The 24,423-nt window shown below is 42.7% G+C and overlaps 1 protein-coding gene across 3 annotated transcripts in view; it reads left to right on the top strand.

Moving 5' to 3' along the window:
• The first annotated feature begins 5,152 nt into the window (after window positions 1–5,152).
• Window positions 5,153–24,423, top strand: part of AMOT (angiomotin) — a 63,719-nt gene continuing 44,448 nt past the window's right edge. The window contains exons 1-5 of one of the 3 annotated variants that reach the window (XM_043895500.1): window positions 5,153–5,574; window positions 6,165–6,232; window positions 13,257–13,331; window positions 20,520–20,668; window positions 22,292–23,225. In XM_043895500.1, coding sequence (XP_043751435.1) covers window positions 22,354–23,225 — 872 coding nt within the window. In that variant the 5' untranslated portion in view covers window positions 5,153–5,574; window positions 6,165–6,232; window positions 13,257–13,331; window positions 20,520–20,668; window positions 22,292–22,353. Of the gene's footprint in view, window positions 5,575–5,601; window positions 5,734–6,164; window positions 6,233–13,256; window positions 13,332–20,519; window positions 20,669–22,291; window positions 23,226–24,423 lie in introns of those variants that run through there. The other 2 variants (XM_043895499.1, XM_043895501.1) reach the window with 2 other exon arrangements.

Below are 24,423 nucleotides of genomic sequence, written 5' to 3'. Positions count from 1 at the left end.
ATTTTCCCTGGTGTATGTGCTTGCCCCTACTTTTGTTTCTAAATACATTTAAATGATTGAGTTGTTCACCAGGCAATTAGAGGAAGACATGCTCATTTCACACTCCCAGTTGACTTGATGGGTGGGGAGAATGTCATTCAATACAAGGCACTATGATTTTGTGGTCTTTCCTTCTAGAAGAACCTAGCCAGGGATCTAGGAATACACTATAAACCACATTCTCCTTCCGACTTTTCCCATACATTGGGGAAAATACTGTGTGCAAAGGCCAGACTTTTTTTTTTTCCCATTTATTTTTATTAGTTGGAGGCTAATTACTTTACAATATTGTAGTGGTTTTTGCCATACATTGACATGAATCAGCCATGGATTTACATGTATTCCCATCCCGATCCCCCCTCCCACCTCCCTCTCCACCCGATCCTTCTGGGTCTTCCCATTTTTTTTTTAATTAAAATATTTGGTAGTTGCCAAAATTAAAAACCAGGAGGTTTTACACTGAAACTTTTGACTTCTGCTTTCTCTTGAAAAATCAGAAGTCCTGGCCAAATTGGGCCTGCTTTCCCCCTGGTGATGACCAAGCTGCCCCCTTTAGAGGGGTCCTGCCTTCTTGGCAACCTCCATCATTGGCTTTGTCTCCTGACACTGAGCCTGAGGGTTGGTATCTTAGTTGTTTTTATCTTGGTAAAATATATACAACATAAAATTTACCATATTAACTATTTTTTAAGTAAGTAGCATTAAATACATCCACAATGTTGTACAACCATCACCACTATCTTGTTCCAGAAATTTTTTTATGATTCCAAAGAGAAACTGTGCTCATTAGGCAATAATTCTCCATTTCTCCCTCCCCTAGGTCCCTGATAGCCACTCTGCTATTTTCTGTGAACAGTGCCTATCCTAGGTACCTCAGATGAGCAGAATCACACAATATTTGTCCTTTTGTATCTGACTTCTTTGGCTTAGCATAATATTTTAAAGGGAGACCTTGATTTTTTAATTGCTTTTTTCTTGTACATGTGGCTGTTGCTCAGTTGCCAAGTCATGTCTCACTCTTTGCAACCCCATGGACTGCAGCATGCCAGGCTTCCCTGTTGTTCACTATCTCCCGGAGTTTGCTCAGAACTCATGTCCATTGAGTCAGTGATGCTATCTAACCATCTCATCCTCTGCCGCCCCCTTCTCCTTTTGCCTTCAATCTTTCCCAGGATCAGGGTCTTTTCTAATGTGTTGTCTCTTCACATCAGGTGGCCAAAGTAGCACATTGACATTGATTTTTACTGTGTTTGGGGGGGGGGCGCTGCACCCCATGGCTTGCAGGATCTTAGTTCTGTGACCAGGGATTGAACCCAGGCCATGGCGAGTCCTAATCACTAGACCACCAGGAAACTCCTGATTTTTATTGCATTTTAAAGTAAGAGTTGCATTTTATTGGGGAAAAAAAAAGTGTCAAATAGGACAGGTAGTTTGGATGGAGATTCTTGACTTCTAAGCTTAAAATGTTCGTTACATCTATTATCAATACGTGGAGATTGTTCATGTACTCAGGCAAGCCTGTGTCTTTACACAGGTGCTCTACAGTTAGTGGTTAATTCTTGTGGTATCCCCCAGAGGCTTCTCTATATAGTCAGGATATGAAGACACAGGGATGCTCCAGGGATTAGTTAAATGTGTGTGGCAAACTTGGCTGTATAAACTCGCTCTCTAGAACTAGTTTTCACTCCCTGCTCTCAACTCTACAGCTTTTACTGTCAATCCCACTCATTTAGCACTTAGCATATGCTTGTTAGTTGTCTTTTTCTGTATATACCCTTGAAGACAAGAGCCAAGTCTCATCCCTCTTTGTTTTTTTAGTCTTGTCCATAATAGCAGCTCCATCAATGTTTGTTGATGTTTGCTCCCCTCCCCTCTTCCTTTTAAGTAGAGCAGGCAAAGCATAGCTTTACACTGAAACTCAGTTTAAACAAACTGAAGGGTTTTCAGGGTAAAAACAGAAGGAAGTCTTGCGTGGCAGGACAGAAGGAACACCTAAGACGCTTAGAAGACTTGGGCGAAGACAAGGTAGTGAAAAACCTGTTATTAGCCACAGGCTAAGAAAGTGACTCACACAGGGCCTGATCCACCATGAGATTCAGAGCTGTGCTCTATTCTACCCCATCAAAACTCGAAATTGGAAATCAGTAATGCCCAAGGTAGGATTTGAGAGGGGGAGTGTTAAAGGAATTAAGTGTTTGAGGAGTTTCCACTGTACGAAGGCCCCAGTAGCTGTGAGGAAGGCAGGTTTGGAAAAGTCTTTGAAGGACAACTTCAAGCTTGGGGTCAGGCACTCTGCAGTCACCAGGTCTTTGCTACTGGGGTTTGTTTTCCAGTATTTTCCATAATGGCCTAAACCACCTCTCAAGAGGGGCATGAGTAAAAGAATTTTGGCACATCTATGCAATGGAACACTGAACAGTCATGAAAAAGAATGAGGTAAAGGAAGTTACCCTGATACGGAAGAATATTTAAGAGATGTTACTGAGTAAAGAAATGCAAAATGTGTGTGTCTGCAAATAACATATTTTGAAGATTATACCTAGGTATGGAGAGAAAGGGACTAAGGAGAACAGAGCTAGAGAGGAACCCTTTATGGTCCTGCTTTCAGCATCGTTTTCATTTTACCATGTGCATATTTTACTTTTCCCACTTTAACAGCATTGTTAATTTTAGCAAGTATCCCATTACCGTTATGATCAGTAGTCGTCTGCAGCATATACCCACCCTATCCAGCTCTGTTGTCCACCCCTCCAAACAAGGCTGGGATAATCTTCCTTTGCTTCACAAATCAGGTGTCTCCACATCTTGAACACTCAAAATCTCACCTTTCCCAGGAAAAAATCAGCTAAATAACTTCACCACACACATAAACTGAATCATATCAAGAAACCATTGTTGCCCCTGTGCTCGCTTCTGAATCTTTCAGCAGCTCTAGCAGAGCCCTCTGCACATTGAGGGTACCCCACTACTTTTTCTGCACCTGGTTACAGCCTGGGACCCTGTTCATGGTGAGATGGTATTTCCTTGGAGCACACTTTCTCTTGCAGGTTGGTCCATGGCACCTCAGAAGGTTCCCATTAGGCAGGCTTGAATTGGGTGTCATTTTCTCATTGGCATGAGTTCTTTGTAATAGCTCTGCATTGTCAAGGCCTTACATTTAGACTAACTTCCTCCTTGTAGTATTTTCTAGGAAATATAGATCTGTAGAGAATGGTGGTTTCCATGGTAAATGTTCCCTCACATTTGTTTTCTTAAGTTCTCTTCAGAGATACACAGTATGATTTCCTCTTTTGCTACCAGCATCACAATAGACTTTAGGTGGTGGCGCCACTGCAGAACTGTTTAAAAAAGAAAGCTCACCTACCTTGGTTAGACTAAGTAGTGATTTATTATGCTAACTGCAGGGAGCCACTTTCATATCCACCCTGAAAACTGTAGGAAAAGAGCTGACTTTCAAAAAATAAAGCCACAGGGAGGTGATATATGTATACTTATGGCTGATCTGCATTGTTGTATGGCAGAAACCAACAAAACATTGTAAAGCAATTTTCCCATTAAAGATAAATTTAAAAGAAGAAAAAAAATAAAGCCACAAAAACCTACACACCTTGGCTATAAATGCTTAGAACATATGAGCTGAATATTTGATTCCCAAACACATGTGGAGAATTTCCACGTGTGACAGAAACAAGTAGGAACATATACACGTGTGGAGTGCCTTGTGATTTACAGAGTTTTCACACACAATTCGTTTTATTTTTCATATACCAGTGCCATTAGGTTAACAGGACATGTCTCATAGCCTTTATTTACAGATAGGAAATTAAAGGCTCAGAGAAATTAAGGAACTTAACCGAAGTCGTCGCACAACTAGCTAATGAGTGTTTGAGTCTGAAGGAGTTCTTCCTTTAGTTCCGAATTCCATCTTTCCTGCTATTTCTTTGTGCTTTCGTTTCCCGGCTGTAAAATGGTTGATTTTCAGTGTCCCAGGAGGCTGTTCTCAACCAGGCTGTGTTTTTCAAGCAATACCAATTTTTTCGCAGCCGGAAAATGTGACCACCACATTGACACTTCTCATACTTTTTTTCCCCCTCTGGGCCTAATGAATTAAGGGGGAAGAAAAGTTACCTATTCCCGGAGGGCCGGGAAGGTGTACCGGATCCAGCCGACACACTGTCGTACTCTCTTAGGAGACGGAAAAACCAAGCGTCTCATCTTTCTTTTCTCGGCAGTAGCTGCGAGAGAACCGAGAGCAAGACAATAGCCTCTTGTTTAGTTTTATTAATTTTGAGGGCGGGTGGGACCAAAGAATCCGAGCGACGACGCCAGTGACCAATCATAAGAGAACCTTGGGCCAGGATTCGCCAACCGGTAGCCGTCAAAGACTGGTGGGCGGGATTTACTCCTCTAGGCCGGCCCCGCCCAGACCGGCCCTTTCAGCCCGCCCAAGAGGCGGAGACTCGGCAGAGCCCCGCCCACGCAACCCCAGTCGCCAGCGCGGCCCGCCGCCGGGGGAGGGGGGCGGGAACGCAGGGTGGTGCGGGGGAGGAAAGGGGTGGCTAGGGGGAGTGGAGGAAGAAAGGAGGGTGTCTCGCGGAGTTGTGACCTGGGTGGGGGCCTCCTGGTCATAGGAAGCAAGAGGGGAAGGAAAATGAAGGATCGCTGCTTCTTCCTGAATTATTTTAAGCAAGCTTCTCGAGAAGCTGCTTTTCAGCATTTCTGTTATTTGTTTTTCTTCCTCCCGCTATGGGGCGGGGAGCGGCACTAGCTCTCCCACGCGACTCCGCTCCGCTGTTGCCGCACACTATTTTTGGAGTCTTTGCACAAGCCTTTCCTTCCTCCCAGCCAATCCTTGCGTAGACTCGGGGCTACTATAACCGAATCGTGCCACGTTCGTGGGCTACCAGAGTGAGCGTCCCCGCTTTCGTAGGAGCTATCGGACCCCGGCGTTCAATTGTTTGAACTTCCCCGCCCCCTAGCCCCGCCTCTCTTCCGCCCCCCTACCCCGCCCGGGGTCCAGGCCGACTCCCTCCCTTCTTTCCCCGCCCTCTTCTCCGCCCCACTGCCTAGTCCACCCCCGCCCCCCCCCCCGCCCCGGCTCCTGGGCGGTCCTAGCCGCTCACCGCAAGAAGAAAAGCCACCCGTTCGTCCCCCTCCCCTATCTCCAATCCTTTGCCCAGGAGCTGCCTTCATCGCAGTCACGCCCCTTCCTTCCGAGGAGCTTTCTAGCTGCCTAAGCTGGTAGACCCTCTGATTTATTCCTCCATCTCCGCTCCCTTTCGCCTCATCTTCTCTTAGTTCTCACCGCCCCCTCCACCCCCACCTCCAGTGTGTCTCGCCTCCGACCATCCGCTGCTCCACCCTCCGGCCCGGTATCCTGCCTGTCCACTGCCACCAAGGAGAGTCCGGACGGAGCGGTGAGGAGGGGAGCAGCCGGGAGCTGGGGCTTCCCTCCTGCCTACCCCTGGCCTCTGGCCCGGGACCGAAGCCACTTGCGCGAGCAGAGTCTTCACCTTGTCTTCGTTGCCTTCTGGGGTAGGATACGCGTGGTTACTTTTCGCGGGGAATTGGGGCAGGAATCCATGGTGGCATGAACTTGATCATAACCTCAGCGTGAGTGAGTCGATCTAGATTTGCGTGGGGATGTGTGTTCTACTTTCTTTGCAGCTGGCCACAAGTTTTCCGGGATGTGCAGTAAGTTAAATAGGTTAAAGAGTGTGCGCTCATTTCCCCGTCCTACGGAGATGCGAATGGGTACCACTGCTTGATGGTACTTTTACTTTCTTGCTTCCTGGGGTCCTTGTAGGTCTCTAGGTAATTAAGCACAAAAGGAACTAAAGAGCAGAGGGAACTTGAAGTCTACGTTTGGCTCATCTGGAATGTCTGGGTTTATCTCAGATTGTTAGATGCATTTTTCCTAAATGCTTGGGGTTGGGGTGGGAGCTCACACTCCTCTTCCCCGGGGCTGTGAATTCTTGAAATCTTAGCCTGGAGGAGTAATCTACGGTGCTATACTCTTTTAGGTATAGGTTCTTTTAGGTATAGGTGTGTGTGTGGTCATGAGGAAAGGGTTGCCCCTTATTTGCGTTATGGATGTTAGTAACTAGTTTTGCCTGATCATGCAGGTGTCTTGAGGGTCCCAAGGCTGGGTCGCTGTACGCAGATGCTTCAGCAGCAGGACGGCTTTATCAGGGTAAGCCAGTGAAGAGAAGAAAAGTGAGAGACAAAATGACAGTCTTTGTAGACTCAGCAATCCCTGGTTAATTGCTGCTAGTAATAATATAATAGTAATTTGCAGCAAAGGACTAAATATGATTAAATGAGAGAGGAAAGAACAGTTTGTGAGAAATGGCATTTCCAATCTCTAACATGTCAGGAAGTATCTGATTTAGTTTTCCTTCCTCCTCCCTGTCCTCCCCTACCCCTATGAAGAGTGGAAGTTGGAGGCAGTTTAAAGCTTTAAAAAATATAACCCTCTTCTCCCATTCAGAGACGAAGATAATTAGTCACCATAATCTTCCATAATGTGGGGCTAAGGGTATTTAAGTCTCCTTGAACTAGGCTTTGTGAAAAGTCTTTTCTCAGGACAGCCTTTGTGAAGCTTTTTGAGTTAGACCTTTCGCACCCTCATTTAGTAGCTAAGAATAGTTTGAAATACCATTTTGGATGCTAGATAAACCTTCACCCATCTCCCACCTAACCTCCAATCTAGCAAGCCTGGCAAACTTAAAAGAATGGTGGTGTTCAAAGACCAACTACCAAGATGTCTGCAACACATTGCTTATTGGGGAGCAAATTATTTACTTATATTTTTACCTGATTTCATTAGTTGATTTTAATGGGGGGAAGAAAGTAGGAAGGAGAGAAGGAATGCTACAGGGTGACAATTTTAAAGGCTATCATATTTCAGATCAACTGGGAAGGAAAAGTTGGCCTGACGAAACTACATTTTATAACTGGCCTGGGACATTTTAATAGCCAGGTGGTTGTAGAGTAGTTGCATCTATTTACAGATGATAACTCAGGTTCCAGCTATTCTGTATGGGTTTATCCAGTGTCATTTACAGACAGTTTCTGGCACTACATCATACTTCATTTTAAGATACTACTTTCTTTGGAAAAGTCTGTGGCTCCGTAAAATTGAAAGCGCTTTTTCTTACTTCATAGTCTAGATAGGAAGTAAATCTCTAACCATGCTTATATGTAAAGTAACTTTTATGTGAAAGTTGCAGATCTGTTTACCTATGTAAAAGATTTTAGAAGGGAATTTTAAAATTCACATTCAATACTGTTTTGGATTTGGAAATTGAAATCTCGTTTCTGGTTTATGAAATAGGATTTATTAGACTAATGTATTACCAAGGCGTTTTGTGGAGTTGCTTTTTATGAAGTTTTGTAAAGACCGAATCAGTCTCTTTCTGGAATGCCTTAGGAACAGTCTATTCAGAAAGCAGAGGGATGGATGCTATGACCTTGAGGTTCCATTGAGTGCCAGAATTCTAAGTGGGTACATCTGCTTCTGTGCTTCTCCTAAGAGCCCTCTCCCAGGGCCTGCGCCTTCTTTAAAAGGGTGTCTTTGTAATTAAGCAGCCCTTCTCCCCCATCCCCCTTTTCTTCCTTTGATCCAGCTTTTTTAAGGCCTTTTTTCCATTTTGAAGACAAGAGTTGTTTCTCACACTCTCCTACACCCCTCTTAAGGTTTCTTTTCCTTTCTCCCCACCAAAGTGCCCCAAAGTTCTCAGGATGGCTAGAAATTGTTTTGCTTTGTTGGGGTGGGGGTGTCACCAATAAGGAGGAGTTGACGATATAGTCCCTCTTGAGAAATGTTTGTGACCAGGTAGCCTCTTCCATGGAGACTGAGCATTTGGAATGCATGAGAACAGTTTATTCTTAGGGGCTGTCTGGAAGAAATTGTCCTTTGCACCCATTAAGCCCAGCTTAAACCCACTGAAAGGAGTGGAGAGAGGTGTGTGTGGTCGTAGCTGAGCCTTTTAGGATGGTAAATGGGTAAATGTTCCCAAATCTCCTATTACATCACCTCTTTCCCCCATGGATTCAGGGGGTTTGGAGATCTGCTTGACAAGTTAATTAGCTTGGGACTAAACCAATTTGTTTAGAATTGTGCTCCATTGATTTCCTGTCCCCAGGAATTTTTGTTGCTGGTTTACGTGTTGTCTTTAGTCTTGCTTACTTCTTCGTTCTTTGCTTCCTTTTGTGGACTTTGGTCCAAAATCTAGGGTCCCACCCCTAAGTCAAAGGTTAGAATTTGGTCCCAGGAACTAAGGGGGGCATTAAACAAGCTGCCCATATGGCATTACTCCTCTCCATGGTGGGCTTCTGACCCCTTTTAAAACAAAGAAAGGAGGGCCATCTCCCCTTCCATACACGAAATCTGAACTAGGAAATAAAAAAGGAAAAAGAAGGAAAATAGGAGGTCATTTGTTTTATAAAAGAATCCACTACAGTTTTCTTTGAAAGAACTAGCTTTCCTAGTTAGTGCCTTTGAACTATGACTTGATATATAAAAATTCACTCTAACTGAGACTGCTCAGAAGCATATTTATTACATAAAGGTTTTAGAATTTTGTTGTAATGATTATTGCTTGAATAAGCAAGGCCATTATTTGGTCTTGGAAATCTTTTTCTTACATGGCATGGAGTTAATTGTCTAAATTATTCTGGCTTGTAATAATGCTGGCCACGTTTAGCCTCAGCGTACATCCACTCATAGAAGAAAGCTAGTATGATTTTCTGAAACAATATCAGACGTGGATTTTGAGAAGTCCAAGGATGGGCCTCTATCCCATGTAGGTAGAAGATTTAAATTCCAGTTGTTGTATTTTAATAACCCAAGGATTTGGAAATTTTTTTTCTGGTAGTCTGTTCATGTATCTAGTAAGGCTGTCAAAAATAATAGCAACTGATGCCATTTTAAATAAAAAAAATGCACAATAAGCTTTCCTTGTGAGCCTGTTGGTGAGTGGGACTTGGTTCTGAGCACAACTCTATGTTTGCCACCCTTAGCAAGTTTCCTCCTCTGTAAATTGTGGGGGATCAGACAGGGTGATTTTGAGAACCAGTTATCAAAAGTTTAGGGTTCTCTACTTAGGCCTCGATTTCTGATGTGAATGCGAATGATTCCTACTATATGAGGTGCAGCAGTTGTTAGAAATACAATCATGTAGTCACCTGGATATATTAAGAAAAACCCTCTAAGGATATATCAATAATCAATATATTGATACAAATGCATTGTGTTTTGTATTTTAGCAACATACCAAATTAAAAAGCTAAGACCCAGTCCAAAACTTTATCAAGAATCCTATCATCCTAACAGATCACCTGCTTTCACTTTTTGTAGTTCCTTTCAAGTCCTTGTTTCTGTACTAATACGAATTTTACAGAGTGAGAGTCCTAGAAATGTACACTGTTGCTTTTAAATTTTGAAAAAGAGCCCACCTAAGACTTAGCTTTGTAAACCCATGCGGAGGAATGAAGTCAGAATCTGAGTATATGTGAGGAATCACGTATGTTTGTTCCTCCAATGCTAGGAGAAACTAACAGATTTAATAAGTAATCCCTAATCCATTTCTGTAATTTAGGGTGTTCATGTATCTAGAAAGGCTTTTAAGTGTACTCCCTCGACCTCCTGTTAACCCTTCTCCCATTCTTTTTAAGCAAAAGGAAAACTAGCGTTCACTGTTTACTTTGTCTAAATCATTAGCAATGATTCTTAAATCACTGTATCATGATATCCCTTCAGGAGAGTACAAATATGGGTACACTATGAAGTCTCCCAAACAAGAAAGGAAAAGCAAGAGAAGACAAAATTTTTAATAGCTTTGAAAACAATATTAAACTAGGATAAATAATAGTAAGGAAACTAAGGGCTTTAGATAATTAAATAAAAGATATAGGTAGTAAGCAGGATGACCCACACATAAGAGGTTCTTTGTTTGAGGCTTTACCATACAGTGACAGTTCAGTTACACGGTCCTTTAATTTTCCTTCAATAGGTTCTTCATAAATTAGATTAAATTTCATCTAACCAGAATAGGGAAGTGAAGTATGGGTTTTTAGTACTCAGAAATTACCAAGTCAAATATAGGAACTTTTTTAATGATATGTGTTCATGGGGAAAATGCAGATTGATATATCTGCTAACATCTCCTAAGGTGATTTTTGAAAATCTACTTAAACAAAAAACTCTGTAGGCTGCCCTTGACATTTGTTAAGTCACTTTCACTATTGCCCCAACTCATGAAATATCATTAGACGGCGTGACTTGAAGCCAGGCTCTGGGTTTCTCTGCCCAACCCTTTGACTTGCCATGTGACCAAGGGTAAATGAATTAGCTGCTCTGAGCTTCATTTACCCTTCTGGGAAGCAAGGATATTAATATTTCACAGAGGTGTTTAGGCATGCTTCATATTGGGCATTTGCTTTGAGGCCATTGGATGAAAGGTGTCTGCAGGATGGCCGAGCAGGCTTATTATAGGGTCCTGAGCAGGTGTTCACTTTTAATGAGCTTTTCGTCTTTTATAACATCCAGAGCCCTTTGGTGCCTCAATTGCTGTACTGACTATAATTGATTGTCCCAACATTTGTATTATTGGTCCTCTTGACTTCTATAAAATTAAAACATTGTCTTTTATATGATAAGTTGAGGTTCTAATCAGAGGACTCCAGCATTTGCTGGGGTGGTGAAAAATAGCTTCAAAAAGAGACATTAGTTGGAATGTGCTATGGAGATCATTGAGTTCTTCAAAGTTCTTACAAAAAGTTAAAAAGAGTAAAGAAAATTTCTGCATGTATCTCTGTCTGTGTATGGATGTGTGTGTGTGTGTGTGTGTTTTAAGGGAGAAAGTTTTGAGTAATATTTGCTTGTGACACATACTGATGATAGCCAGTAACTGAAACCGAGCCATTGTAGTGTTTTATACACAGCTGGTTTTTATTAATGATGGAATATTTATGCTTGCTGTACAATTCGTGGCTCATTTCCATGTGTATGTCAGAACTTAAATACCCCCCAAAGCAACATTAAGATAACATTAAATATAAATGTGGCCAAGCTAGAAAGGATGGATTGGGGGAGTCCTCTTTATCCTTAGTGATGTTGCTTCAGATCACAATAACTGCCTCCCAACTTTAGGCATTGATGCTGATCTTTATTTTTTCCCTTTATATATCCTGTAGCATGCTTCAAATTTTGATCCTTTTGATATGGACAAATGATTGCCTCCCCCCCCCCCCGCTTCATAATGCAGATGAAACTGATGTATGTGTTTTTTAAGAGCATATTTTCCCTGCACATGCTTCTCATTATCCTAGAGGCCTGGACTCAATCAGTAAAGGAGCAGAGAAACCACATAATTGAAAGGAGAATGACGGTGGTGCATACTTGGAATATTTGTGGGAAGGAGATTGCTGACATCAGAAAATGTAGTGGCCTGAGTGTTAACAGCATTGAAGAGAAATAAGCTTTCTGTGTTTCTGTGCATTGAGAATTTATTTTTAAGGGGATAAAAATATGGGCCAGGTTTGACATCCTTTTATGAAGTTGCCCTGGAAACTTTGATGAAGGTTGTTATAGAATGGTTCAATTAAAACCTTCCCCATTAGGAAGCTAATTAGTACATCACTTACTCATTTCGGTTGTTTTCAAGGGGCATGGATTTGCATTGAATTAATGACATTCTTTTCCATGTGATAGCAAAGTAAGATAAAAATCACAGATGGGGAAAATTATTTAGATTGCCTATTTTGAAGAAATCTAATTTCCTCTTTATTACATTTAGGTTTTCAGTTCAGATTTTTCTTTCACTCTGTTTATATACAGTGATCACATTTTAGTTTAGTAGCCAGTTTTACTTTCTGGATCACGGGCTGTAAACCAAAGCTTATTAATTTGAGTTTCCCATATGAATTGGGGAAATACGACAAATGACAGTGAACCATTTTATTAAGGTAACAATTGTGTTCTTTTCTCCTACAACTAGTTTCTCTTTGCTGTGTGTGTGTGTGTGTGTGTGTGTTTGGTGGAGGCAAATTGCTTTCTTAGAAAAAAAAAATTGGAGCTAAGAAAAATTTGATGACTGCCCCCCTTACTCCCTAGAACATTTTGTCTGCCTCAGGCTCTCAGCTTGGCTTCCATTAGGACACTGTGATGACTTTTCCGACCTGGTACTTTTTGTGAGTATGCTAAGTGGTTCTCCTATGGCAGCCTGAAGGAGAGCGGTTATGATGGGAATTGGAGTGCAGAATTTCTAGCATGTTCTTTCTACTGTACTCCATCTTATTTAGGGAAATGAATCCTTGCTTCTGAGGGTTGAAGGCCATTTGCAATAGAGTAAGTGTCCTGTAGTTAAATAAATATATAATATGGGTCTGCTGTGGTCCTCCTTTCCCTCGTAACTAGTAGGCGACAGTCATTCTGTACATATATTCCCTGATGCTATATGCCTGTGACCTGTGCCTGCACCAGTTTTGGAGAGTAAGTGGGGACATTGGCTGGGTTATCTGATTTGTAGTTTAATTGATTCCACCCTAGCCCTTCCTGAGAAATCAGGGTCTAGATTTTGTTTTTCAGTAGCAACTCAGTGAAGACAGGTTCCTGGGGCTTGCAAGTCAGAGGGAGGAGAAGCTACTGCCTTTGGGGAGTGACTCAGGCCCTTTGGTATGAAGATACGAAATGCTGGCTTCTGTCCATGCACCTGCTGGATGCCACACCTGTAGTCAGCACCTGAGCCCCACTCAGACAGAAAAACCAGACTGAAGGCAAATGGAGCTCCCTTCAAAAGGGGTTCAACAAAACGGAGAGCTCCTGATTATGTTAGCAGAGCACCACTGTGAATGATTACATTGAGCCATTCCAGTGTTGGTATGGGGAAACAAACGTCTTAGATATTTTCTTATAGGTGCAGTGCACTGGCTTGCTCAAGAGACTGTTGAAGTCCCAGAGGAATTTGCTTTCCTGATGAATTTCTCCTGGGAACTGTCATCTTAATAATCGGAAAGTCAGTTCTGTAGAAGTTTGTGTCTAGTCACACAGCACAGGGCAGGAAGTCACAAGACCTGGGTTCTGATCCTGGCCCCACGAGTAAGTCAGAATGAAACCTTGGGTCAAATTAATTATCAAAAACTATCTGTCCTGGACTTAAGCTTCTCCTGTTAATAAAATGGAATTAATTACATCAGGCTTTATTTTCTCACAGAGCTGCGGAGAAGGACAAATAAGATAACAGAAGTGAAAGCTTCTGTCTCCTTAGAAGAAAGGCTGAGAACTTAAGGTAAGAGTATTATTGTTATTGCTGTTCTGTGTCTTTCATTCCTTTTCTTCTCTTTCTGTTGCCTCTAGCAGAGTCTTTGGAAAGTTATTTACTCAATAGGCAGTTATTAAGTACCTAATGTTTTAGGTGTTGGGAAGTATACAGAGGAAATCATGCACTCAACCCATGCCCTCTAAGATCACAATTTCCATTTCTGGCTCAGCCTATTATCATGATTTCTACTGGGGCTTCCGTGATGGCTCAGGCGATAAAGAATCTGTCTGCGATGCAGGTGACCCGGGTTCCATCCCTGGGTTGGGAAGATCCTTGGAGAAGGGAATGGCTACTCACTCTAGTATTCTTGCCTGGAGAATTCCATGGACAGAGGAGCCTGGTGGGATACAGTCCATGGGGTCACAAAGAGTCAGACATGACTAAGAGTAACATTTTCACTTCACTTCAACCTGGATACTTAGAAGCATAAAAGAATAAGAATGAACTTACTTCTTTCTGCATTGCAAATAGGGACTTCTGACCCTGGAGCAGTGTACTACAAAGTCTCGATTAAAGCTATATGGGGAAAAAGCCATTCAGTAGATAAGGGAATTTCTCTCTCACTCCCACATTTGCAAAGCACCTGACTCTATAATGATCACTTTTTTGAGGAGTCTATCCTTAGCTTCATCCTTGTTCTGTTCTGTTCCTTTTCTATATGATCTAGCCCACTCTTTGACCTTAGCTTTTACCATATGCTAATGACTCTGGAAGATATATATCAACCTTTGACTCCTCCCTTTTCAATTTCCCCAACATTGGTTACCAGATTCCACGTCTCCTACTCAGCTCATGGGATTTTTCCCTGTAGGAAGTTTTGCTTAGGTGGCCCAGAGTTTTGTTTTGTTTTTTTGTTTGTTTGGTTTTTTTTTGCAGCATCTTCTGCTTTCCTGAGCTATCTGCTCATACCTCTGGTTTCCCATTGAATTGTACCCTCTCTGCTTGACTGGGAACTCCTTGAGGACTAGACTCTGTATTACTTTCATTTTTTTTTTTTTAAATCCATTCTAAGGCCTATTCAGTGTCTGGCTATAGTAAAGTGAAAGAAAGTGAAAGTTGCTTAGTCATATCCGACTCTTTGCGACTCCATGGACTATACAGTCCATGGAATTCCCCAGGCCATAATACTGGAGTGGGTAACCCTTCCCTTCTCCAAGGGATCTTCCCAACCCAGGGATCGAACCCAGGTCTCTTTACCAGCTGAGCCAGGAGGGAAGCTGGCTATAGTAAGTGCTCAATAAATGTTTGTGGAAAATATGGTGCGATAAGTGTTGTAATAGAGATGTGTCCAAAGTCCAGCGGGGAGACTGAGAAGAGAGAATTAATTTTCCACATTGAGCAGAGTTGGGGGCAAGGGGAAGATGGAGATGGATTGGGAAAATTCTTCAAGCAGAAGATGGAGAGAGGAACTGCCGTCTTCTGAAAGCTCTGACTGAGCAGCCCAGAAAGAAATGCTTGTTGTGTCTGCTTTTGCTAAGCCAGGGGCATCTCTGCCCTGTTGCCTCCTCTGCCTTAAGACTGGATGACTTTTATGGTTGGATCTGCAAATAAACCTCCGTCTATAACACATTGACCATGTAAGACAGGTGCCACTTAGTCATATAGTATTAAACAAGGCTGACCTTAAATGTGCCTCCTTAACTGTGGTTGAAAATAGAGGTACACACACAGGCTCATTGGTCATGTACGCTTATTTCTATATAGCAAAATAGCCTTTAAAATACATTGAAGATTGGTTCTGAAAATTAACAGATTTATTTCCCAGAATGTACCATGTTGGGTCACTGAAACTGAATGTTTTTGAGCTGACTGTCAGATCTTTCCAAGGGCAAAAATGAAACATGATATAAGCCATTACAGGCCATGAACCTGTTCTCACCCACCTGATGCTTTTACTAATTAGCTTCTTGGCTGAGTGGCAATTTGGGGCAAGTGCATGCAAGCTGGATTCACAGGGGAGCCCACATTCCACTCTGCCATTTCGCAAGCCACTAGGATACTACACTGGCTTCTTTCCCTCCCAGGAGTCCTGCTCTGCCCTGGTGGAAAAATGGGAGCAGAAGAACTTTTCATTAAATGAAGGCGAGATTTCATGGGGCTTTGGTGTTTTGTTAGTTTTATTTATTTTTTTAGTGAGTTGTCTGAAAACATTCATGTTCCTTGACCCATTAATTTCACTTCTGGGACTCTATTAGGAAACAACCCAAAATATTGAAAAAAGGCTAAATCACAAAGATGATTTTGTCGCATTATTTAGATTAGCAGAAAGTAAAAAAGCAGTTTAAATCTCTTAATAATTGGAGAATGGATTAGGGAATCTTGATGCACTCATTTAATGGACATTGCATTGTTTGTTAAGAAGTCTATGCCACAACATAGAGAAAGTGCTTATGATTAAGTGAAATGGAGGAGCCAAAATGATATGTATGTTAAAATTTCATTGCTTTGTGAAAAATACAAAAACACATAGAAAAAAAACTACAGATACTATTTTATAATGCTAACAATGCTTGGGCTGAGGTGCTGGGATTATGAGTGTTTTTTTTTTCTCTTTGTTATCAGTATTTGCATATTGTGCTTATATTATTATACTAGTAAAATAAAAGTGGGTAGTATGCCACTGAAAACAGGATATTGGTAAAGCTGGCAAGTTTCAGGTATATTCTTAAACTTTTCTCAGTTTATGCTCCATCTGATTCCATGGACTGCTTATACTTTTTCTGAGGCAAGAAGAAATGGGATGTGATGGTGTGATCTAGTCCTTGGGATGGGTGTGTGTTGAGGGGAGTGGAGGGTGGTAGCATCAGGATTCTCCTTGTTAGTGTTTCACTGCTCATGTACTCTTTAGGGTTAATCACCTTTGTGACTATTACCTTGTTCAAGTTGATTGTTTTAGAATCCGGAAGGGTAAAACTGCTACCAAATTGACCATGCCTTGAGTTACCATTTGAGAAACAGATAACTGACACTGATCCTAAGATTTGGAAATGCCAAGGACTTACTGTGATTCTTAAAATAATTTTCCAACCTAATCTAGATAGAAGTAGAGATAGGAGCGAAGAGGTGGGGGCCAACTCATAACCTGTTCTTAAACTAGTGCTAGACTTAAACCACAGTAAGTGCCAAGTTGGTACAATGTTGACAAGACCTGGAACAGAGGCCTGGAAATATTGATCAGTGGAGGTTCTATTACTCTCCAACCTACCTGCATATCATGGCCTAAAGAGGAGAGATTTTGCAGGGTCCTTCTGCCATACCTCTGGCTAAAAACATATCCCTCTTATATCTTTGAATTTTCCCTCCTCCCATTAACATTTTACTTCCAGTGGACTTGGAAAATTGATGGTAGCATTAAGCCAGATTTAGAATCTCTTAAAACCAGAATCAATTCAATTTAATGAATATTTATTAAGCATCTTCAATGTACAAGCTAATATACTACATAATATATTGTAGTGCGAATGTGCATGTTAAGTTGCTTCAGTCATGTCTAACTCTTTGCAACCCTGTGGACTGTAGCCTGCCAGGCTCCTCTGTCCATGGGATTCTCTGGGCAAGAATCCTGGAGTGGGTTGCCATTTCCTTCTCCCTGGGATCTTCCTGACCCAGGGATCAAACCTCTCTTATGTCTCCTGCATTGGCAGGCGGGTTCTTTACCACTAGCGCCACCTGGGAAGCCCATATATTGTAGTGGAAGTGCTGTTACCCTAGGAATAATAAAACCTGCATTCTGGCCCTGGCTCTGATCACTTTTAAACTTTGACATATTCATCTTTAGAAAGAGAGGGTTAGACTACCAGATGGTCTCCCAAGAGTCTTTCTAGTTCTGGCCTTCACTTATTTAAGGATGTGGGCATAGAAGATTTGAGTTGCAGATAAAAGGTTTAAAAAAAAAAAAACTTACTTCATAAAATAACTGTACTCTTCTAGAAAAAGACCACTTTGAAATAGTAATAGTAATAGCTAACTTTTATTGAGCCTTTACTATGTACTGGCCTCCAAGGTTAGCACTTTACATAGACTACTTCCCTTAATCTTCATAACAACCATATGAGGTATGAGCACCGTTAGCCCTATTTTGCAGATGATGAAATTGAGACTTGGGGAGATTGAGAGACATGGGCGAGGTCACTTAGTAAACCATAGATCCAGGATTTGGATTTGGGCAGTGTGGTTCTGGACCCAGGCTCTTAATCATGATATTTATACTGCCTGCCCATTACCCATGGAAAGTTTTAGGGATAACCTGCAAAGGGACCATTGTTTCTTACCTCCCAAAGGAAGCAAATTAGTAGCTTGCATTTCAAGACTCTTGGGAAAGGTGTTCTCTAGAACACTTCAGGCCACAATATGGACCAATGTGAGAGGACATGAGAGAATTCAATGGCCTGTTTGGCATCTTTGTGGGGGAGGTTGTGTGTCTGTGTGTGTCTTATGCACAAATACATGCACACAGATATAGGGGAAACTTTGAACTGGCTTCTTTCCATTTAGCTGGAAGTAAAATGGTATGAAACAAGTTGACCAAGATTTAGCAGAGAAACAGGTTCCCTAGACTCAGATTCTTCATCCTGGTTGGTAGAGTGAGGGGTGAGGGCAGAATCGGTGGAGGAGGTAGAAGGGATAGAAAGAAGATCTTATAGGCAGATTTCAAAATTTATGTGAAGGGTGGGAATTTGGTGTGTCCTGGCCATGTTGTAAGGCTGCTTTTCTGGGACTTAGCTTGGGAAACACCTTGGTTGTCACAGACGTGTTTCATTTCGGCTCACCCTCTCAGGTACACTGGGAGTGGCCGATGACTGCAAATGCAGTGAGAACTTATCTTGGCCCTGCTGCCCTGTTATTGTTACAAGAGAGTTGAATATATAGATTCAAATTGCATTTTTAAAGAGAGAACCGCGGAAATCCTTTCTTCTCCTATCAAATGTCCTCAGGGAAAGTCTGTTTGTATAGGAGAAACAAGGTTATTTTATTGATTGAAGATGATGTCAGACCCCTGGCAGTGGCATGATTAAAGCTGTGGGCAGATGAAAGGTTGCAGAGTTCATACTATTTTAGTTCTTGCGCATGAGACAAGGAATCTTCCTATCTTTTCTCTAATAAAAAAATGGGGTAGTGTTTCCTTCTTATGTGACTCTGAACATGTAGATGAACATAAGTTTTGTAGGGGAAAAAATCGGTAAACTGGAAAGGAATCAGCAAAGCTTTTCTCTTAGACTGATTTCTTTTCCTCTTTTAAACAGAAACAAAAAGGCCAGGGGGCGGGGTGCTGGGAAGGGACAGTCTGTCTGGTTGACACAAACTGATTTGAGTTTTGAAAAGGATATGGAGGAGAGGGGACAAAATTGAAGGAAGAGAGCAAGATGTTGGATAAGTTTTCTTGGTGAGGAACTGGGTGTCAGGAGCAAGCCAGTCAAAATCAGTATGAAGAATCTAAATAGTCCTGGAAAAGAGTCGTGGTGGTTTCTTACCAGGAGCTCAAGTTTAAAAGCCTGTTTTCTGTGTGTTTCGTTTGGAAAAAAAAAAAAAGACAACTGTTTTGTTCAAAATTGGACAATAGAAACACAGCAGTTATTTACCATAGCTCTGTTAACAGCCCAGCTTTGATTCCAATTGGAAGTTGTTTCTCTGCTTTTGAAATTAGGGGAGACACCCTAAAACAATTACCTTGCATACTGGAGATGACTTTGCTTTTTGATTGTCATTATATATTGGACCGAGACAAGATGGAAAGACAAATATCCGTGTTTGTTCACTCTATATCTGTTCACTTTATTTTTGGCAACATTGCAAGGAAATAATGTTAAATTAATCATCGTGCGGTTTTGTAGATTTTTTTTTTTCAACTTGGATGTTTTGGATATGCTCCCAAAGCACGGGGACGCGGGTGTGCTTCCTTTGCATTGCTTTGCTCCTCAAATGGCGTCCCTGGTGCAGATTAAAGGCTTTCCTTTAAGTGATATGAGTGAGTCATGGCTAGTCCAGGGCAGAAAATAGGAATGTAGATCATGTGCCTCTCACCTCAACCCCTCAGTTTCATAACCATTTTGGTTGGACCTGCAGGGCTTTTTGCTGAGGGTCAGAGGAGTCATTCGAAGTGAGGACTATCTCAAATCCATATCTGGTGGGCATTTGCATCTAGTCTCTATAATGTGAGTCTAGTAGTTTCCTTTCGTGGAGATACTGGGGCAGTGGAAGCACTGAGAAAGCAAATGGAGCCATCTTCTCAGAGAAGAGTTGCTGCTGAAGAAGGGCCGTCAGGTTTGCTACGCCAGTAAGAATGGGTGGACTGTTGATCAGATTGTAAGCTCTGTGAGGGCAGGAACTATATATTGTGTGTCCTTTCTATCCCTCATTGTGTCTAGCGCGAGGCTGGCAAATATCTGGAATAGCTGGGATGCAACAAATACTTAATGGCTTGGTTGACAAGAAGTTGGGATTTTCTTCTGGCCCTCTGAGACTGTAGCCATTAATCGGGAGCTTCACCGGGTGTTCTTTTTTGACTAAAATCTACCTTTTGATGACTGTTTTCCCTTCTGGGATGTGGGCCAGTGAGCCCAACTCATCTCTCCTGCTATTGATAGCAGTTTAAAGGTCGCATTCTCAAGGTGATGATAGGTACAGCTTTTGTCATCACCTACCATTCCAACTCCATGGTAGCTCAATTGGTAAAGAATCTGCCTGCAGTGCAGGAGACCTGGCTTCGATCCCTGGGTTGGGAAGATCCCCTGGAGAAGGAAATGGCAACCCACTCCAGTATTCTTGCCTGGAAAATCCTATGGACAGAGAAGCCTGGTGGGCTACAGTCCATGGTGTCACAAGAGTCAGACACGACTTAGTGACTAAACCACCATTCCAACTCAGAATGGAAGCAGCAGCTCCTGAGGGCTGTGAGGCTATGACAGAGCCATCTTGCACATTTCCATCTCCAGGAGACTGGCTGACCTCCTGAATACAGCCACCAGAGTGAGATTGCCTTTTGTCCTTGTGGAAATGGACTCTGCCACTCACATAAAAGGCAAAACAACAACAACAAAACAAAACGGGAGGAGAAGTCATCCCCTTGGAAGAACTGGTTTGGTTAACTGTTGGCCATTGGTGGCAAAATAGAAACGACATTTTTGTTTCTCCCCCTCCCCCTCCTGACCATTTCAGAGTGACCAGTGGTTGGACTCTTGGCGACGCTTACCCTGAACCTGAGTGTTAGGGCAGAGGGAATCTACTGTTGCGGTTTCTGGAGCTGCTCATAAGCAAGAATTCCCTATCCTGAGCAAGGCTTTAAGCCTAAAAGAAAGCAGAAATAGGTATGGACCATCAGTGTGTGTGGGTGCTGGTGTGTGTGTGTGAGCCTGTGTGTGTGTGGGGTGGGGTGGGTGTGGGGTGGGAGGGGGTGGTGTGCTCTTTAGAGTCTGGGGCAGCTCACTGTCCGGATCTCTCTGCCTTGCAGGAGGGGTTTCTGAGTGGTGTTGTTTTAACCATACACACTCCCATTTCTATTTTTCTTTTGACAGAGGAGAAGTAATTTGGTAATCATCTTTCCAGTTTAAGGCACCAAGAGAGATTTGTGTTATACTTGTCAGCCTAATAGAAAATCTCAGTCTGACAGTTGAAACACAGGAGTCCCTGAGGGTCATTGGCAGGGAGGGAAAGGGGACTTAAGGGCAGGTTGCTCAGCCCCTTGGTATATGCTTCCCCCAAGAATCTGATAAATGGGATTTAAAGGGGGCCTCTGGAAGGTTAACTGTGGAGTCAAACTGCTCAATAGAACAATTAGAAACCAGGTAGCAGTAATCAGAAAAGTAGAAAAGGAAGGGGGATGACCTTTCTCCAGCTACCACACACATCTTCTGGGTCAGTCCCTGTAAGACTGAAGGCAAAGGGGATCATGTTTCCAGAGACACTGGAAACTATTTCATATCATAGAAATCAGGACCTGGAAGCCAGGAGTCCAAAGTTCTCCTCTAGGAACCTGAGGCTGATTAGGTTGACCTAATTGTGACTTGGTGTGACATCATGTCCATTCTCCAACACTACTTAAGATCCTTGGGGTGAAAGTTTTCACTACTGAAGCTTAGTATCAAATTGCAGGACTTAACATGACAGACAGATTCTGTCCAAAGATTTAATGAGCTTCTAATGAATTTGTGGATACTATACTACTATCAGAGGCACACTTCAAATGAAAGAGGGCTTCCCCTTTTAACTCCTGGTACACAACAACAACAACAACAACAAATGCTCAATGACTATTCCTGGATGGCTGAAAGAGAAACTTTGTCAATAACAATTATCCCAAGCTCTTCTCTTATTAAGCCAAGGAGCATCCAAAATGGACAATACAAAAAGGATTTTTTTAAAAAAGAGATGTTTCAGAGTTTTATGAGATCAGAGAAAAAGATTTGCATCAAGCAGAGATCATTTTTATCTGGTACAACCAAGCTCTCTCATCACTTTTTATGTATCTTAGTTATCATTTGACATTTTGTAGCTCCCTCCACATGCTGAACTGTTTTACAGATCCTGCCTATGGGGTAATTTCCTGCCCCCACTACCACAACCTTAAGAGTTGAATTTTTCATTTCAATAGAATACAGAGAGATGAACTTGATAAGGGCCTAGGAAAATTGCACTCTCTGACCACCTCACTTGACTGCTTCAGGTTTCCCCAGTCCTTTTAGGAGTTAAGAGTGAATACTTAACCCAGGCTAAAAGTAAAAGAGGAAACAAAGGACTCGTATGCCTCCAAGTTCCTCCTCATGTCAATGCTAGAGCCAGAAGTGGCCAACAATTAACTGATTAATTCTAGATTCAGTTCTCTACTTGATCTCTGCAGAAAAATCCTCACCCCCAAATACTCATTTTCTCCCCCTTTAGAGGACTGATTTATCCATCAACTGGGTGTTAAGCTTCCTGTTTCCCCTTCCCAGGTCAAGGGCAGCCCAGGTGCCCAATTTCTCTCTCTCTTCACAAGGCACCACCAGCAATAGAGATGAGAAATTCTGATGAACAGCCAAGTGGAGGAACTACGGTGTTGCAGCGTCTGCTACAAGAGCAGCTTCGCTATGGCAATCCCAGTGAGAATCGCAACCTGCTTGCCATACACCAGCAAGCCACAGGGAATGGCCCTCCTTTCCCCAGTGGCAGTGGGAACCCAGGCCCTCAGAATGATGTGTTGAGTCCCCAAGATCACCACCAACAGCTTGTGGCTCATGCTGCCCGGCAGGAACCTCAGGGGCAGGAAATCCAGTCAGAAAACATCATCATGGAGAAACAGCTGTCTCCTCGGATGCAGAATAATGAAGAACTCCCGACCTATGAGGAAGCCAAGGTCCAGTCCCAGTATTTTCGGGGCCAACAGCATGCCAGTGTCGGAGCTGCCTTCTATGTCACTGGAGTGACCAACCAGAAGATGAGGACTGAGGGACGCCCATCAGTTCAGCGGCTCAATCCTGGAAAGATGCACCAGGATGAAGGACTCAGAGATCTTAAGCAAGGACATGTTCGCTCCCTGAGTGAACGACTCATGCAGATGTCACTGGCTACCAGCGGAGTTAAGGCCCATCCGCCTGTTACCAGCGCTCCCCTCTCCCCACCACAACCCAATGACATGTACAAGAATCCCACAAGTTCCAGTGATTTCTACAAGGCCCAAGGGCCACCTCCCAGCCAGCATAGCCTGAAGGGCATGGAACACCGAGGCCCCCCACCAGAGTATCCCTTCAAGGGCATGCCACCCCAATCTGTAGTGTGCAAGCCCCAAGAGCCAGGGCACTACTATAGTGAGCATCGTCTGAACCAGCCAGGGAGAACAGAGGGGCAACTGATGAGGTATCAGCATCCCCCTGAGTATGGAGCAGCCAGGTAAGACAGTTCCCTTTCTGTCATTCCCTGATCTCATCCCCAACCAGCTTCTGCTGTGTGTTGGGAACCTTAAGGGAAGTAATGGGCAGGCATTTGGTGTAACAAACTCTGCAATGCATGGCTGGTCCTTGGCTTAGTAAATGTCCTGCCAGCCTGAAAGTGTAGCCTTCTTCAGCCATCATTAGTCGTGTAATTAACATACCCTTGACTTTATAGGTTGAGCATGGCCTCAACTGCCTAGTGGCTGAACGGGAGCATAAGTCTTGATTTCAGTAGCATTTCACTGTCTGGTCTCCTGGGAGATTGAAGGAAGAGTCAGTGTTCTTCTTCTTGTGCGTTATTAAGCCCTCCTTTGAGGGGAGGTAAATTATCTTGCACTTGAGTCTGGAATATCCTATCACTTTCATTTATTCTCTTCCACAATATTCTTTTCACTAATTTCTGCAAACAAATCTTTCTGCAGAATTACCATGATTCGCTCAGACACTATAAACAAACATCTGGATATTATTGTTGGGAAAACTGTATATGTGCAGGTTCAGCATGTGACTAGCCATGTACTTCCTTGCAGTTCCTGAAGTCTGGGCTGCTTAAGCTTTCTTCTGTAGTGAGTTTAGTAGTTGCTGGTGACTTAACATCTAAGTTAAATTCACCTCATATTGTATAGAAGTTTTGGTCAAATGCTAAAATGCAGAAGGAAAAAATATTCCCATGGCTTCTGTACAACTTGCCATTAGTTCAGGAGGACTGTTTTGAGTAGTCATTAATCCCTAAATATAGTTCTGAATTATTCAGGGGCCTGTTGACTTATTGCTGTATCAACTAGACCTTATGATTCCTTGATTCTGTTCATTGTTCCTATTGGGGCCATGTCTCCAGTCAGGAGTATTTCAGCGTATGGGACAGAGGGAAGGTTTCAGTGTTGGGCAAAAATGATGACAGTTATATGTGGTATTCCTGCCTGATTACCATGGGTAATTATAGGTGGCTTTTTTCTATAGGCAGCCCCCAGACGAGGCCTGTGATCTCTTTGATGTCTAACTTTTTGTCTCCTGTCCCCTCTTACTCATTTGGGAAAGAGTCTCTTGGCTTGAAGTATAGTGGGTGACTCAGGAGAGAAAGAAGGCAGTCAAGGGGTGGAGTAGGGTGTAGGTAAGAGAATGCACCTGGCATTTCCTGGTATTTTACTTTTTTCACC

The sequence above is a fragment of the Cervus elaphus genome, chromosome X (genome assembly GCF_910594005.1).
Source record: "Cervus elaphus chromosome X, mCerEla1.1, whole genome shotgun sequence".
Lineage (NCBI taxonomy): Eukaryota > Metazoa > Chordata > Mammalia > Artiodactyla > Cervidae > Cervus > Cervus elaphus.
This window is presented reverse-complemented; position numbering and strand designations above follow the sequence as displayed.